The sequence below is a fragment of the Cervus canadensis genome, chromosome 3 (assembly GCF_019320065.1).
Source record: "Cervus canadensis isolate Bull #8, Minnesota chromosome 3, ASM1932006v1, whole genome shotgun sequence".
NCBI classification, from domain to species: domain Eukaryota; kingdom Metazoa; phylum Chordata; class Mammalia; order Artiodactyla; family Cervidae; genus Cervus; species Cervus canadensis.
In genome coordinates, this window is record NC_057388.1 from 73,457,970 (window position 1) to 73,476,568 (window position 18,599).

The 18,599-nt window shown below is 41.6% G+C and overlaps 1 protein-coding gene across 3 annotated transcripts in view; it reads right to left on the reverse strand.

Moving 5' to 3' along the window:
- The window catches only part of HECW1 (HECT, C2 and WW domain containing E3 ubiquitin protein ligase 1), a 443,461-nt gene that overhangs the window by 186,623 nt on the left and 238,239 nt on the right, over nt 1-18,599 (reverse strand). For all 3 annotated transcript variants that reach the window (XM_043463510.1, XM_043463512.1, XM_043463511.1), the window contains exon 4: nt 4,163-4,257. In XM_043463510.1, the coding sequence (XP_043319445.1) occupies nt 4,163-4,257 (95 nt within the window). The remainder of the gene's footprint in view (nt 1-4,162; nt 4,258-18,599) is intronic.

Here is an 18,599-nt window from a genome sequence, read left to right on the forward strand (position 1 = left end):
CGGCCATTTATCGGGCACTTTCTGTGTAAAAGCCACAGTGCTGACTGGCTCTGAGGCCCGTGGAGCCCAGGGGCTGGCTGGCCACCCTCTCCCCAGGACACTTGTTAACCTTACTCCAAAAGCTGCCTCCAAGGCCAGAGGCAATCAAAAGCCCTTCTTTTTGACAAGTTCCTGAGGCTCTTTTGAGTGGTGGAATTACAAGTGATATTTTCCTCTTTGTTTATAAGTATTTCCAAGGAAGGTATACTATTTGTGTATTTTTTAAATGTTAAAAATTTTGGTCCTCATTTATACTTATTTTGGTCCTCATTTATACTTATTTTGGTCCTCATTCTAAAAATCTCTAGTGTTTCATGGTTAGTATTATAATGGATGAGTATAAAGTTGGTTTATTGGATTGTGTAGAAATGATCAAGTTCATGTAAATAAAAACAATATATATAACTGAATATATACATATGTGTATATATGCCTGCATGTGTGCTAAGCTGCTTCAGTTGTGTCTGATTCTTTGTGACCCAGTGAACTGTAGCCTACCAGGCTCCTCTGTCCACGGGATTCTCCAGGCAAGAACACTGGAGTGGGTTGCCATGCCCTCCTCCCAGGGATCTTCCTGAACCAGGGACTGAACCAGCATCTCTTATGTCTCCTGCATTGGCAGCTGTTTTTTGTTCTTTTTTTATACCACTAGAGTCACCTGGGAAGCGAGTGTGTGTGTGTGTGTGTGTGTGTGTGTGTGTGTGTGTGTAATCACAGTTAACAGATAGACAGATGGACTATTATTGCTGGGGCACAAGGACTGTGCAGCGGATGGCTGGGATAGACTTTGTCAAGTCAGCCCAAGGAGACAGTGGGTCTCTGTTATGGACTGACTTGTGTCCCCCCACCAAACTCATTTGTTTAAATCCTAACTCCCTGTATTTGGAGACTGTGCCTTTAGAGAGGTAATTAAGGTTAAATGAGGTCTTTAGAGTTGGGTCCTGATCCAATAGGACTGGTGTCCTTATAAGAACAAGAAGAGATGCCAAGGACTCAGGCACATAGAGAAAAGGCCATTTTTGTACACAATGAGAAGACAGTGGTCTGCAAGCCAAGAAGAGAGGCATCAAAAGAAACCAACCCTGTGAACCCCTTGATTTGGACTTCTAGCCGCCACAACTGGGACGTGATAGAATGGCCATAGAGAAACAACTCTTCATGAGATCAGGGCAGCACCAGCAATCCTCAGTTTAAAAATGGATACTCAGAGTTTATTGACAAGCTGATTTTAGAAAGATTGAATAGCACTTCCCTTTAGAAACAGTGAGCTTAAGTCCACAGACCAAATGCAAAGGCAAAGTTCAAAAACTAAACTGAGTTCAGAAAGCAAAGGCTAGGTTAAATTCAGCTCCACGACCACATGGCCAACGGTCACTTAACCAAAAAGACACTTCCCCACTGTCTCACCAATGTGCCATGAATCAATTAGAACAATACAAGTAAAGCATGGTACAGAATAATAAAGGCCACCAGGAGTTTAACTATCGCAAAATCCAACTGCACTTTAAAAGGCTGTCTTGCAAGAAAGTGCATCCTCCCTTCTGCCATAGGGCTCATCACTGACGAGGCAGTGGGAAGATTACTCTCCACTCCTGGCATCACATGGGCTTGGAGGTCAGGCTCTCGGATCAAGAAAAGAAACAAAAGCTGTGTATGGAAAGTACATTAAAGTGACAACCCAAGTGTCTACTGATTTATACAAGAAATCACTTAGGAGAAGATAACAGGACAGCGGGAACATGTCAGAGTGTTTCCAGATGTCTGCATTTTAAGCATAAGCCACGGGAGCACACATGGAGTAACGCGGTGGGGTCAGTGCCGACTCAGAAGCAGGCCAGCTTCTTAACCTGCCTGTCAAACAACCTGATGTTTCCTCTCCTCAGACCTAAGCCCATGTCTCTGATGCCACATCCCCTGGAAAGCCTAAGCCAGGTGACAAACTGATCTCATCTCAAAGAGGGCTTTTCCTTAGTGTAACCTTAGGCAGTTTCCCGGGTACCTGGCACCTTGTATTTTTTTAGGCTTAGGTCGTATACCTCTCTGATGATGTCTACCACATTTTGCATTAGTCTGAGGAGCAGGTTAAAGCTGGAGTCCCCAGTAGGCTGAGTTCAGAGAAGCCAAATGCCCCAGAGAGCTTCCTCCAAAAAGGACTTCCCCGAAGATAAGAATTCACTGGAACTCCAGGGCTGGACACACCCATAGCAGCCCACCTGAGCAGAAGGTGAGGAGTTCTCCTCTCCCATTCCAGCCTTGAGCCAGCAGGCCAGTCCCATCCCTGGGCAAGGCCCAAATTGACTGAGGAATTCAGGTTCCTGGGAGAAGCTGTCCCATCACTTGACTCGCTGTGCTGTGGCGAAAACTGGCCAAGCCTGTCTGGAGGCTGAATCAGCTAGCCTCTGCCTTCAGCCTCTTCCTTCTCTGTTGTGTGTTCAAAGCCTTCTTGCTTTGTCCACCTCGATATTCAGCTCCAGTTTCACTGCTTCTATTCTGTTGCCCCTCCTGCCTGGACAATCGGCTCCCTTCTTTGGGGGATGGTCCTTACAAATGGGCCTGGAAGTCGGGCTGACCACTCTGGGGATATGTCCTCAGATTACCACACTTAAGAGTTGTGACCCACCCCATAAAGTGACAGACATCACATATAAGTAGACAGGGTGAGTGTAGGGAGAAATGGTGGAGCCAGTGAACAGTGTAGCTGGTCCCTCCTTCTCTTCTCCCTGCCCCGCCTACTGTGTGTCCCCTCATGGGAAGCCCTGGAAAGCCCTGGCCACCCCCAGCCTCCTCCTGCCCCAGCCCAAGTCCAGTTCTGCTCCACCTGCCAGGATGGAGGCAGACGGACTCCTGGTTCTCAAGCCTGTTTGTCTTACTGCTCCCACTGAGGACTCAATGCAATCATCCTTAGCACATGGAAGAAATGATTTGTGAAACAGCAAATGGTGTGTTTTAGAGCTGAGGTTCTTTCTAAATCATTCTTATTTCATTTCTCATTCAATTTCTCTCTCTCTCTTTTTACATAGGGAAAAAAACCTCAAATCTTTTTTTACTTACACCAGTAAGTGAAAGTGATACACTACTTACAAAGTCCTCAGTGGTTTCTGTTCAACTTTCCCCAGTCAGTCATTTCTAATTTACATGAAAGGAAAGAGAATGCCATTTGTAAGATTTCAGTTAGCCTCATCTAATGAACTGAGAACAAAGGTAAGAAGCATCAACAAAGATAAAACCAGACTGTAATTTAGGAAAAGAGAGCATTTATCACCATAGTACTCAGCAGAGCCACCAAGTAGGAAACAGACAGTGTGATTTAAATCTCCAATCTGCAACTCACTAAGTGTGTGACCCTAGGTATATTACTTAAATTCCTCAGGAAAATTACACTTTTCTCATTTATATAAAGAAAAGAAGAAAAGGACAAGAGATTCTAGTCTTTTCTAGGCCTATCATTTTATAATCCTATGACTAAAATCAGTCTAAACTTTAAATTCTATCCCAGAAATTTACCTTAAGCCTAAAAAATGTGTAAACATACAGTAATTTAAATATTTAATATCAAGGAATTTTTAAAATGTATTCCTAAGAGAGACTTTTATTCACTGCAATTACGCATGCGTGTTAAGTCACTTTAGGTGTGTCCGACTCTTTGCGACTCTACAGACTGTAGTCCGCCAGGCTTCTCTGTCCAAGGGATTCTCCAGGCAAGAATACTGGAGCGGGTTGCCATATCCTCTTCAAGGGGATGTTCCTGACCCAGGGATTGAACCTGCATCTCTTATGTCTCCTCTGTTGGCAGGTGGGTTCTTTATCACTAGTGCCATCTGGGAAGCCCAATTATGTGTGAATCTGTTAGAAACATCTGGTTATCTAATGAAGCCTGATATTTCTCTAACAAAAAGCAGGATGTATGCATTCTGATAAGTAAGTTTACTTGGGATCTCATTTCACCGCATGATTTTGAGATGTGTCTCCTCTACCCATTCATAATCTATCAATATAGCTCCATATTTGTGTGGAGATTCCCCACCCTCAGCACACACACATTAACACATAAGAACAGAATAGCAAAGTAAAGAAGCACCAGAGTTAGTTCTAAGAGGACAACAGAGGAGGACACAGGACTTACAGGAGCCGCCGAGTTTTTGACAGTGACACTGGGGGTGGTGGCTCGCAAGGCTCCACTCACTCCATGATAGTATTTGAAGCAGATCTTAGTTTCAGCTGAAAGACAAAAATAAAATGGGACTGAGGAGCAGGGTGTAACCCTGGAGGAAAAGGCCAGAGCTAGAGAGGACACCCCCAGGAACTGCCACCCAATTCCTCCCATCCAGGCTGCCACCCCTGACAGCCTCACTTCACTTGTGGCCACATAGTCCAACTTTTTTCTGAATGTGTGTCATCAAAATTTGTTTTGTTTTTAGTGTTTTTGAACCCAAGTTAAACCTATCATTTAGACTTCTCAGCATTCATCCTATCCCATTAGAAGTTATTGCTTTTAAACCCTCAGTCTTAAGATTTTAGGTGATTTGGTGATTATTGCCAGTCTGTTTCTTCTATAATTTTCTCTTATTGAATTCATTGTGATTAGTATCTTGGTAATTTGAAGGAAGACTTTGAGAAATTATTGAAATACACAGAAGAGAGGCATATTTTCTGATGATGATGACTAGATAATCATGTGGAAACTCCATAACTTTTTGGCATTTTATTTTGTAGAGGACAAAATCTGTAGCCAACTTGAGTTTGGTTCATTGGAAGGTGACCTGCTTTTCCCAATTTACTGTTAATAGGGTTTTTTTCTTTTTAAATTTGAAAAATTTATTGGGCTTTGTCTTAGTCCCTTATATTAATTTTGTCTGGAACAACATGAGGACTCTCCCAATTTGAGTTCTTATTTCTCAAATCTGGGAATTTGTCTTCAATTACAATGTATTTAAAAATAATGTCTACAATTATCTTAGCATTCATTTTAATATGTTGATTATGGAAAATATGGACAATGAAGTAAAGTATAAAAAACACTTTTAAGAGTGTGTTTTGCATACTTGAGTGTATACACTTCACATAATAACACCTTTTGCTTTTTAAAGTAAATTATTAATAAAGCATGTTCAACCATCTAAGACCCTGATGCTGGGCAAGATTGAGGGCCAGATGAGAAGGAGGTGACAGAGGATGAGACGGTTGGATGGCATCACCCACTCAATGGACATGGGTTTGAGCAAACTCTGGGAGGTAGTAAAGGACAGGGAAGCCTGGTGTGTAGCAGCCCATGAGGTCACAAGGAGTCAGACACGATCTAGCGATTAAACATCAACCATCAATTCAAAGCTTTGTAGATAACATTCCTTGTTCTATGGAATCTGAATCAATTTGTAACTTGAAAATATTTTCCTCATCTTGGAAATTTGGGATTTTCCCTTAAAATTAATGACTTTTTGAAAATTAGTTTTAAATTCAAGTTTGTTCTCTAGGATAATGGAGCAAAAATTGCTACTTATCTACCAACACTCATTCTCCCTTTCCTCCTTAATGATTGAATTTTAGTTTTATTTTGGGTAGTAATGCCCAGCTAAAGAACGTTTTGTAGCCTCCCTTGCAGATCACATTTACGCTGTTTGCCATTGTTATTTGGGGATTTCTAGTATATGTAGCTGAACCTAAACCTAGATGATACAGAAAAGCTTCTTTTAATATAACATATAAAGCATATGAGAATTGCAATATTCTTCCTTAGAAGGTAGGACTACTTAAGGATTCTCCCTTTCTGTGGCCAGATTGCTTTCTACAAAGCACTGTATATAACTCTGATCAACTCTTTAATTCTTGCTAACATTGAATATTATCAATTATATATAAGCTTAAAATAGCATCTCATTTTTATTCTATTTGATTACTAGTGAGATTAAAGGTTTTTAATCAAATTTTAATTAGTCATGTGTATTTAGTTGTTTTTTAATCCACTGAACTGCAGTTGTTAAGATTTCCCACTGCCATATGTTTACCTTTTGTAGACATATTCTTACTTTACTTTAAAATACCAATATTTTAAATTTCCGTTCTTCTTCATTCTTGCAGTGCAGTGATTTTGCATATCTGTTGATTGCCTTTTAAGCTCTTGGTGGACAATCTTATAACTTAGTTCCATATTCTCCAAGGCACCCCACACAAGGTCTACACACAGAGATCTATAGGTCTACACATCCCAGTAGCAGAAAAACCTCAACAAACTTTTTGGTTAAGTCAATATTACTGTTTTAGCCTGAGAGGCAGGTATTTTTTTGGGCTCAAAAATCACTGTGGATGGTGACTGCAGCCATGATATTAAAAGATGCTTACTCCTTGGAAGGAAAGCAATGACACACCTAGACAGTGTATTAAAAAGCAGAGACTTTACTTTGCCTACCAAGGTCCATATAGTCAAAGCTATGGTTTTTCCAGTAGTCATGTACAGATGTGAAAGCTGGACAATAAAAAAGGCTGAGCATCAAAGAATTGATCCCTTCAAACTGTGGTGCTGGAGAAGACTCCTAAGAGTCCCTTGGACTAGATGGTAATGATAACCCTATATGCAAAACAGAAAAAGAGACACAGATGTACAGAACAGACTTTTGGACTCTGTGGGAGAAGGCGAGGGTGGGATGTTTCGAGAGAACAGCATGTATACTATCTATGGTGAAACAGATCACCAGCCCAGGTGGGATGCATGAGACAAGTGCTCGGGCCTGGTGCACCGGGTAGACCCAGAGGAATCGGGTGGAGAGGGAGGTGGGAGGGGGGATCAGGATGGGGAACACATGTAACTCCATGGCTGATTCATGTTAATGTATGACAAAACCCACTGCAATGTTGTGAAGTAATTAGCCTCCAGCTAATAAAAATAATTGAAAAAAAAAAAGAGTTCCTTGGACTATAAGGAGATCAAACCAGTCAATCCTAAAGGAAATCAGTCCTGAATATTCATTGGAAGGACTGATGCTGAAGCTCCGATATTTTGGCCACCTGACGTGAAGAGCCAGCTCATTGGAAAAGACTCTAATGCTGGAAAAGATTTAAAGCAGGAGAAGGGGACAACAGAGGATGAGATGGTTGGATGGCATCACTGACTCAATGGACATGAGTTTGAGCAAACTCCAGGAGATGGTGAAGGACAGGGAAGCCTGGCGTGCTGCAGTCCACGGGTTTGCAAAGAGTGGGACATGACTGAGTAACTGAACAATGACGACAAGGGATCATGGAGGCACCCTGAGCAGTGAACCAGGTAACCACAGTGAGTCACTATAGTTCAGAATATGAGTTACTCTGCCTGTAAATGCCAGAGATGGGCATGGAGGAGCCAAAAGGCTTCACTTCAAGTTTAGTTGTGTGGAAGAAAATTTTATATAGCAGGTATCCCGGAAAGGCACTACTAGCTTTCCTTTTAAAGTAAATTATTCCAACGTTTTCACATAAAAAGGTCAGGGAAACTATATACAATCTTTTATTGAATCCTACTGCTAGGTGAGAGGGTCAGTGCATGTTGAGAGCCAAGAATTCATGGAAACCTTCAAAGTATTATGATTGTTTCCTGAAAAACTGCTGGCAAATTTTTTTAAGGTTCCAGTATTCAGCAACTTAATTTACTAATGGGTTTTCCTTTTATTTAACCTAAATAGCCCCTGCTGTTTAAAATGATTTCCTATTCAAACTTGAAAGAGATACTCAATTGTTTTTTGGATGTGAGAGCTGGACCATAAAGAAGGCTGAGCACCAAAGAACTGATGCTTTCAAGCTGTGGTGCTGGAGAAGATCCTTGAGAGTCCCTTGGACAGCAAGGAGATCAAAACAGTCAATCCTAAAGGGAATCAACCCTGAATACTCATTGGAAGGATTGATGCTGAAGCTCCAATACTTTGGCCACCTGATGCAAAGAGCTGGCTCACTGGAAAACAACCTGATGCTGAGAAAATTGAGGGCAGAAGGAGGAGGTGACAGAGGATGAGATGGTTGGACAGCATCATCAAGTCAATGGACATGAGTCTGAGCAAACTTCAGGAGAGAGTGAAGGACAGGGAAGCCTGGCATGCTGCAGTCCATGGGGTCTCAAAGAGTCAGACACGACTGAACGACTGAATAACAATTTGAGATGGGCTCTATAGAGAAGTTACCTACAATTGTTAAAACACATGAACAGTATCATATACAGATGATTTGTGATATGCTTTGTCTTGCAAAATTCCATGCTACTTTGGTGACAGTTACATTCAACTGGTCTGTTTGATTAGCCCCACAATGAATTTTTCCAGGAGAAGGAGACTAGGTACTATTTATCTTTATATTTCCAGTGACATGTAATGCAGCAATTCTCAAGAAATGCCTGTTGAAAAATGACTGATAACTATTGGTTTCATTTGACTGACTCCAGTGCCTTCCTTAACCCAAGAGCAGCTACAGTTCCCTCATTACCGAAATACCAGTTCACGTGCCCAACACACAGTAAAGCTAATCATTACCAAAACATCAGGGTTTGGAGCAGACAAGGGTTTACTGAGGGCCATGCAAGAAGATGGTGACTTGTCCCTTAAAAACCCCAAACTCCCTGAAAGCTTTCAGCAAAGCCCTTTTCTAGGAAAGGTGAGGGAGGGGCATGGTGAATTGTTACAGACTTCTTGATGTCAGATCCTTTGCTCTTGAGATCAGGTCATGGTCATGTAACAGCGTCCCTGCAAACCTCCACCAAACAAATTCTCTGTTCTGACAAGAAAGGGAGGGGTCCCCAGGCACAACTTTCACCTTCTGAGGTCTGGATCCTGGCTAAGAGGAGGCAGATCTCAGCTGGAGGCTCCCTCAGGGCCAGGTCCCCAGACTGTGCCAGCTGTCATCACTGAGGGAGCCAGGCACCCAGAACTCATCTGGCCCTCAGGCTCCTCAGGCTGCCCAAATAGCCAGGGCCAAGTCCCACTGACTTCACAGGCAGACTGCTGCCGCCATTAGGTCACAGAGACAAGGATGAGGGAGAGGTTCAGTGCTGCCTCAAGGCTTGGACCAAGGCCAGTAGACGGCCTTGGCCAGGGCTCTGGAGTTTTGCAGGACACAGCCCCCAGCCTGTTCCCTGAGCCCCTCAGTTCACCTGCTGATCCAAGGCTCCATCTCTTACCTCAATCCCCACCTTTTACCTCACTCTCCGCCTGATGACCACCACTGCACCAACCATTGGCTAAGTGAGCCACTAATGGCTTCTCACTGACAGCAGCTCACTTTGGGGAGGGCCCTACTGCAGTTCCAACCAACGGCTGAGAAGGACTATTAATGGTCGCTCACTGACAATTGGGCTTCCCAGGTGGTTCAGTGGCAAAGAATCTGCCTGCAATGCAGGAGATGTGGGTTTGACCCCTGGGTTGGGAAGATCCCCTGGAGAAGGAAATGGCAACTCACTCCAGTTTTCTTGCCTGGGAAATCCCATGGACAGAGGAGCCTGGCGGGATCCAGTTCATGCGGTCGCAAAGAGTCAGACATGACTAAGCAACTAAACAACAACATTGAGAGATGCTCACTTGGGGGAGGGGCCTGGCCCGGAGCAATGATTGAGTGATCATTACTGGTCTTGCACTAACTGTTGCCTGATAACAGGGTATGTGTGGAGGGGTAACCACTGGCAGCTATAGCCATGGGTTAAGGTCTGTGTGCAGTTGTGCTCTATTACATTCTAATGGTCCTAATGCTTCATAGATAATTTCCTATGGCCTAACTTTTGAACTGTGGGGTTGGATAAGACTCTTGAGAGTCCCTTGGACTGCAAGGAGACCCAACCAATCCATCCTAAAGGTGATCAGTCCTGGGTGTTCACTGGAAGGACTGATGTTGAAGCTGAAACTCCAAAACTCTGGCCACTTGATGCGAAGAACTGACTCATTTGAAAAGACCCTGATGCTGGGAAAGATTGAGGGCAGGAGGAGAAGGGGAAGACGGAGGATGAGACGGTTGGATGGCATCACCAACTCAATGGACATGGGTTTGGGTGGACTCTGGGAGTTGGTGATAGACAGGGAGGCCTGGTGTGCTGCAGTTCATGGGATCGCAAAGAGTCAGACACCACTGAGCGACTGAACTGAACTGAAACTGACTATTACATGACTTTTAGAACAGATTCAAACATAAAGACATTGTTACACTGTTGCTATTATTGCTGCCTCTGAGAAAAGTATCAAGGTGCAAAGGCCAAGAAATATTAGAAGGCTGTTGGTTGTTTTTTCAGATACTTCATCTAAGGGGGGTGAAGTTCTATCTTTCTCTGCTTTTCTAGTTAAAAATAACAATAATTTTAAAATCCCCTCAAAGTTTGAACACAAGGCATCTCTGTTATAACCATTTTGTTGTTTATCTGATTCATTATGTATGGAGTAACAGAAGTCTAGGAAGGAAAAGTGATCTAAGGAAAGAGTAGGAATGTGGGATCAAATATATGCAAGTCCAATTCTTGACTTGCCCATCATTAACAGAATGAGTTATATAGACTCTCTGAGCCTTAGTCTTAATACAGAATGGTGAGACCATTGCCAGCTTTGTATGCATTGTTTTGTGTATGGCTGTTGTACAGAGCAAAGGAGAAATAATGTGTGAAACCTAGTATGTGCAAAGTAGCCAACACATACATGTTGCCCTTCTTCACTGTATATTGATTTATGTTCAATAGGATTGTCATGTATAGTTGTTCAGGCATGTCCTATCTAAAGCTGTCTAATCAAGCAGTGAGTACGGAGTCAAAATCCAGTCCATGCTCCACTCAAAGGGTGTAGTTCTTACCCTTTCAGAGGAATATGACATCCTAAACTCTTACAGGTTAATGGTGGATGTGAAATTGATCGCCTTATAACATTTTGGCTATTTTTGCCTGGCATATGATTTACTTTCAGAGTTGGGCAGGAGTGACTAGCTCATCACAAAGTGGAATAAAACTGAAGTTTCTACCTCTACAAATATGGATGCTTACAACTATAGTTTTTATTGGGAGGCATGTATTTTAAAAGTATAGACTTTCACTTTTAGTATCACTTAAAGAAAGAAGAAAACTATTCCTTTTCTTCCTCTCTACTTTTTAGAGATTAGTAGGCCGGGAGGAGGGCGCAGCAACCCACTCCAGTATTCTAGCCTGGAGAGAGGAGCCTGGCAGGCTACAGTCCATAGGGTAACAAAGAGTTGGACATGACTGAAGTGACACATGTAGGCCTGTTGTAGCTTGAAACATCAGCATGCAATGATAGTAGTAGCCCTAGTATTTGTATAATGGTCAATTTAGTTTAAAATTTATAACAAATTGGTCTTAATAGTTAATTAGCTTTTAAAATGCATCAGACCATTCATTAGAAAATTATTTTCTAATTTGGCTCTCACAAAATCCCTATGAAGTAGAGGTAATTATTATTAACCCTTTTAAAACATGGCTTAATATAATGCTTGGCATATAACAAGACCTCAATAAATGTTATCTATCACTCCTATTTTACATTTAAGGAAAATGAGGCCAAAAAATGAAGCCACTTATACAAGGTCACACGTGTAGTTCATGGCAGCTAGGATTTAAGAAACCATTAATTTTCATTTGGTGATTTGTCTTTAAAAATGTTTTTAATAACATAAGATTGCTGACCAGTTAGAAAAAGTGAAATTTCACTTCCAGCAATGATGTTCTAGGTAATTCAAAGAACATCTAGACAAGCTGGAAAAATATGGAAATAAATCTGCCTGAAGTAGGGTTGTCAGATAAAACACTAGATATCCACCTAAGTGTGAGTGTCAGATAAACAGAGAATAAGTTCTCAGTATAAGTCTGTTCCAATTATTACATGGGACAGAAATTATAAAAGTCATCCATTCTTTACCTCAAACTCAAATTTTATTGGGAGTCCAATAAATTTTTTCCTCCTAAAAGTGGAAATCCTAACCTGAGGACATCAGAGACCTAGAAAGACAATGGTAAATTGAAGATAAGATACAGAAGAAGAAAACTTGGAGATGCGCCCAGGATTCAGGGTTGCTGTAACCCTGTGGGGGGCTGTGTTGATTCCAGAAAAATGCACTGAGAGGCTGGAACGGTGAAAAGAACTTCTGACAGACGTTCAGAGCTAAAAGGGAATAAAAACTTTAGCGTTCAGAGCCTGTTAAGGAGGAGGACTCTGGTAAGTCCTCATGATCCAAACTGGAACCCTGAATAGGAGAACAGATAGACTGTTGATAAATATACCAGCCCTAGCCCCTCAAATCATTTCAGGTCTTAAAATTCAATTGAGGTTATTCTGAATTGCTAGATACAGCCCAGAAGGAAATGCAAATCCTCACAGGAGGAAAACAAATCATGTTAAGCCTCAAATTCTCTCTACAAGTTTTAGTTTACTGTCTCGTTTTCAATTAAAATTGATCAGGCACATGATGAATATTTTTCTATTGGTAAAAAAAATACCAATAAAGACAGAAGGCACTATAAACAGATTCATGGGGTCTTCAGATATTGGCGTTACCATACACAGCTTTAATGATCATATACTTAATGCATTCAGAAAAAATAGAAGATAAGATTGAAAAATATGTTCCAAAGAATGAAGTCTATGAAAAATAACCAAACAGAAAATTCTGGATCCATAAAACTACAATTTTGAAATAGTGTACTCAGTGTTTAAACTCAGGTTTAAAGTAGGTTAAACCAAATACAAGAGAAAATTTAGGAAACTGGAGCATAGGTCATAAAAAAAAAATCCAGAATGAGGTATGCATAGAAAAAGGATATAAAATATAGAATCAAATAAGAAACATATGAGAAACTAGGATATGGTCTAAAATGCCTGTAAACTGGAATCCAAAAAAAAGAGAGGAGAGACATTGATGCTACACCTGGGGCTGATTCATGTCAATGTATGGCAAAAACCACCACAATACTGTAAAGTAATTAGCCTCCAATTAAAATAAATTAATTTAAAAAATTCTCTAAAAGTTATGAAAGATATCAAGCTGTAGATACAAAAGCTTCCCTCATAGCTCAGTTAGTAAAGAATCCACCTGCAATGCAGGAGACCCTAGTTCGATTCCTGGGTCAGGAAGATCTGCTGGAGAAGGGATAGGCTACCCACTCCAGTATTCTTGGGCTTCCCTTGTGGCCCAGCTGGTAAAGAATCTGCCTGCGATGTGGGAGACCTGGGTTCGATCCCTGGGTTGGGAAGATGCCCTGGAGAAGGGATAGTCTACCCACTCCAGTATTCTGGCCTGGAGAATTCCATGGACAGTGAAGTCCATGGGGTCATAAAAAGTTGGACACAACTGAGTGATCTTCACTTTCACTTTTCATAGATACAAAAAGCCCCATGAATCCAGAAAGACCACAGCATCCAGATATCAATGTAAAAGTTCGAAAAAGAAGAAAAAAAGATCACTTCATCAGCCAATGAAGAAAGCAGATTACCTTCCCAGGAGCAACAGTCAGACTGACAGATGACTTCTCATTAGAAACTGAAATAAAGGGAGACTGAGGAATGACAGCTTCAAAGTGCTGAAACAAACTAACTGTCAGTAGAGAAGTCTGCAACTGGTAAAAATATTCTTTAAGAATAAGGAGATTATCTCTATTGCTGTCTAGACATTGCACAGGTTGAAGCACCACAATTATTTGAACTTCATAACAAGGTTTTAGCTATCCGTATGTCACCACATCTGCAGTGCAGAAATGCCCAACTCTCATGAACGGAAGTGTGATCAATTGATGAACTATACAAACATATGGATTAGTGCATTAGCGGAATGTCTTCCATTGTGAATCACTTATTTGTGCAGAAGGAACCAAGTTATCTATGCAGTAACATTCTTTAGTGAGAAGAATGAACTTAAATCTACTAATAAATGGAAAAAAATATACTAATATCTCATTCGCAAAACAGACATGAGACAGATGTAAACCACATCCTCAAAATCCAGGAAAGGCAATTTTAACTTAAGCTATAATCACCAGGAAAGAATCAGTCTCAGTAGTTATCTAGAAGGAGTAATAGAAAGTACAATATCTTCAAATGCTCAAAAAGATCAAGAAGCAGTGGAATAAAGAGATATAAATTAAATTTTGAGTCTGAAGAACATTTAGCTTCAGTAAGAGGAAATAGCAAGAACAGTTCTTACAAAGAAATAATCAACACTAATGGTATAAAACCTGAGGTCTTCCCAGTCTATCTTACATGGCAATATGTTCACTTGTACTTGATTTATTTTAAAATATGACTTAAAGGAATTTTAATAAATGAGCAGCTTAGAGAAAGACTTATTTTTTATTAAAATAAAAGGAAGGGTGAAGGGCTATAGTGTACAATATACTATGTAATATACTATACAATATAGTACACAATAATGGAATTAGTATACACTGACAAGGCATCTAGCATTACAGATTCTACTACATGTGTAAAGATGTAACACTGAAAAAGTTATTTTCATTTAAAATTGATATTGCCTATTGGATCTCTAAGAATTTTAAAGCCCTTATGCAGTGGCCCCTCATTTTAGACTAACAACAACATGAAGCAGTTGTCTTTTACACACTCTTGTCCTGTTACATATAATCTCAGAAACGTGCATCCAAGAACTCATTCCAAAGAAGAACATTGTATCAGTGTATAAGCCATATTAAATTGTATGAAAAAACTTCATTCTCCTATAAACAGCTCTGAAAGACATGGTGTTTTTATTTGGTTCTCAGATGATACTTTTTAAGTAAAATTCTCATTAATCCATGACACTTACAGAAAAAAATCATCTTATTGTATTAGAGAATATGATGTTGATTTGTCAAAATTTTGTAATTTGGTAGAGATACAATCTTACTTGGACTTGTACTTCCAGAAATGATCTAGAATGCTGTATTACAGACTGATTATATTACCTTTGTACAAAATTTGAAAATAACTGAAGAAAATAAGGTGACAAATTTTGATTAAACCCAGAAGATGTTTGCATCTTTAAGCACTCCACATTTGCCCAACATAAAAATTGTCTTCTGATACAATCATGTTTCTCTAATAGATAAATTATGATTATTTGAATGAAAAAATGCTTAACTGCAACTTTTTTGAGTTAACTGCTATATCTTTTTTATAGGGAGAACTGTATATTATTTGACCAATTTCCTACTTAGCACAGTAGCATAAACCCTATGTTAATGCTTTAAATATGGTGACACAGAAAATGTGGGAGAACGATTAAAAAAATCATTATGTGAAATGATACTATACAGAAATACTTATTTGGGGTATTAGAGGGCCAAATTCAAGCTAAAAAAAAATCATCCAATAAATGCCTTTTGCTTCCTATTTCAGAGCTGGTTATTCTCACCTCCTAGACAGTGCTTCTGTTCTCTGGGATCATTGCACATAGAGTGTTTGCTAAAAGGCAATTAGAGCTTTCCTTTCCCTGCCAGGATACAGTAATTGTAGCAGATCAATGCTTCTGCTGCTAACCAGATAAGCTGATTTTAAAACAGAATGGTCAAAGAACTGAAGAATAATGGAAGCAACAAGGACTACAAAATTCCAGATGGGAGAGTACTGGTGAGATGAGCTGATTACCTACAGCCCCTTTGCCCTGGTGGCAGGGAAGTCAGCAGAGTGACTGTGGCCATGTGGGGCCAGAGTGAAGAACTCTGGAGGCCTCAAGTACCCAGCTGATTTCCCCTCGGACATTTGCTGAATCCTGAATCCTGAAAACATCAGAAGAGTGAGCCAAAATCTTCTGTCTCTTGGTACTGAGGAGACCATGTAAAATGGAAAAAGAAGTTCACACAGCTGTAGGCACTCTTAGGAGTCTTCCCTCCTAGATGGAGTGGGCTGAGCAGGCTCTGAGCCTCCCTGGGGCATTCAGGGTCAGGTAGGGGTCCCAACAGATCCTCCAAGGACAAGTACAGACCACAAAGTCGAGTGCCTTCTCTGTCACATATTTTCGTCCCTAATCCTGGATTACTGGGGTGGGTCTCTGTATTTCAGTCCAACTGAAAGGGAGGGTCATGGCTGGTGGGATGGTGGAGGAGTGAGTTCCCTGAAATGGAGATAGGACACAAACCAGGAGGCTGTAGAATGACAGACAGCATACTGAAGAGCTCCAGAAGGCAGAAAGGGCACGGGCCAGAAGCATGAAGGGCAAAGGCCATATGGAGACCCTTCCCCATATCCTGTGATGATGACGTATGTCTTGAGTCAGCTCTTGACTTTCCAGAGGTGTTCCAGAGGTCTTTCTAGGAAGTATGTCATTTTCTTAGGTACTAGTTAACTTTACGCAGATTAGTGGTGCCAAGGGGTGTGAGGACATACTGGGGCATAGGTCTGATGTATGAAGGGTAGGGTTTTTGAAAGCATAGAGGTGGAGGTGGAGGGAGGGATGCAATCTTTCAAATGAATCCTTTATAGTCAGGGAGAAGATTTTGAATATCACTTTTCAAAACTGGATGGATGTGAGAGAGCCACAGATTGTGGGTATTTTAGAAGATCTAATTGATGTACAGGTTTTATGATATTGGGGCATGAGATACAATGCAATTTCATGGTGAAGCAGGGCAGAATTCAAGCCCATGGCTATTCTGGAGGTTGGAAGGGGTACAATAACCCTTTGGGCTAAAGGGATATACCCTTGACCATGCACAGATCTTAGCAATGGCAGTATGAGGCAGAATATAATTTCTGATATGTGGTCACCAGATATTCCTGTGAACTTAATAACAGGTCTGAAGTGTTACCAAATCCAGGGACACTGCTCACACAGAAGTCTATGGAAAAGGCTCTCCCGGAGTTATGTAACACAGACAACCATATTTTAATCTTGTGAATGAGCTGCACAACAAGGTGAGCTCCTCAGTGGTGGGCTTCCTCGGCAAGAAATACAGAGGAACATCCTAGTGGAAAAAGCTCTTCTTACTTCCTCTCAGGGTACCTCTCTTCCCCACCCCACCACCCCCGCCAACCCCTACCCATTTCCCTTCGAATCTAGGAGACATCATTCAAGTTTCTCCCAATTGGTTGCTCAGTTGGGGCTAACTTGGTCAGCTGCAGATGTGCTGAATGACCATGGTTTTCTATGGGGAGAATTTTAGTCTTCCTAGGCTTCTGCACTCAATAGCTTCAGTCCTGGGCCCCAGGAGAACCCACCCACCATTTTGGCTTCCTGGCACATCAGACGCGGTAATTCAAAGCACATATGAAAATGCCAGGCCATCTGGCATGCTGCATATGGAACTGGCTGCTGCGTTTCTCAGTTGCAGTTGATTTTGCTAAAAATTAATAAACAGAAACCTAAATTAAATAGAGTTGGGAGACCAGAAGAGGGAGCACTCATGCCCTGCGGTGATAGCAGAGCCCAGCGGAAGGAAGAAAGACTCCTCTTCTTTTCTAGCAAGGATTCAGCCAATGAAAAGCCAGGAACTCTCTGTTTACTACAGCCCTCCCAACTTCCTTATCCTCTCTATAAAAGTGGTCTCCTTCCCTTTCTGTGAGAGGACTTGCGAGTGGCTCATCGTGATTGCAGATCCTGAACCATGGTTGTAATTCTCTGCTAATCCTGAATAAAAGAACTTAGCTGCAGCAATATCTGGCAGTCTGTTTCAGGTCAACGATTCTGACCTGGGATACAGTACCTGGATGCTGGGTCCCTCTAAGGGATCCCTGATACCAAAAAAGCAGCCTTCACAGTAAGCAAGTTCCTTTCCTGAAAAAGGGACACTGCACTCCATTGGTGTGGGTTTCATGGGAAAAGAAATTGGCAGCTTTGGAGTCTACTGGGATTGTTTTCTCTTGGGAAAAAATCCATTTCTGAGTAGAGACACTGATCTTGACTATTAGGCCAATTTGTGGAGGTCAACTGGGAAGAGTCAGCAGACATGAGATGCTCTGTCAGGGCAGGTTAGTGTCAGGGCTGTCAGAGAAGCAAGTGATGGATGAGGCATAGATGCTATCCTGTAAAACCAGGGGACTATCAAGGCAGGTTAACAGTGCTGTCTTTGTTCAGCTGGCAGAGGCTCCCTCTCTACTTGTCTAGCATCCATTTGACTTGCCTGAACTGGAAATTTCAGCATCTCTTTCTGGGTAGGTTCAGAGATGAGTCTATACCAGATGACCAACAACTGTCCTGGAGCAGTGTGTGGAGGTGGGAGAGGTGATAGAAGACCCTCCACACATCAGATTCAGGCTCTTGTTTGTATGGTACTTACTCTACCACTCACTCACTTCTACACTTCCTTTAGGTGCAGGAACCAGGCATTATGAAACTCTTTCCATCATGCCCTCAGTATAGCTTCGTGCCCACTGAGAGCTTGGACTATCCTGGAAGCTTTGCATTAACCTATGCTTCTAATGAAGGGTCTTAGGGTACCTTTCCTGACCCCTTTGCTGAGTTCCAGGTTCCCTGTTGTCCAGTCTCAGCTGACATCAGCGGCACTCTAAGGATGTTCTTCTTGTAACCCTTCACGTGGCCTCTGGGGACCTGCCAACAGAGGGCAATGCAGGGGCACCTGGCTGGAAACCTCACCTGAGGCCCAGCCAAGAGCTTGGCTGGAGCTGGAAGATGAAGAC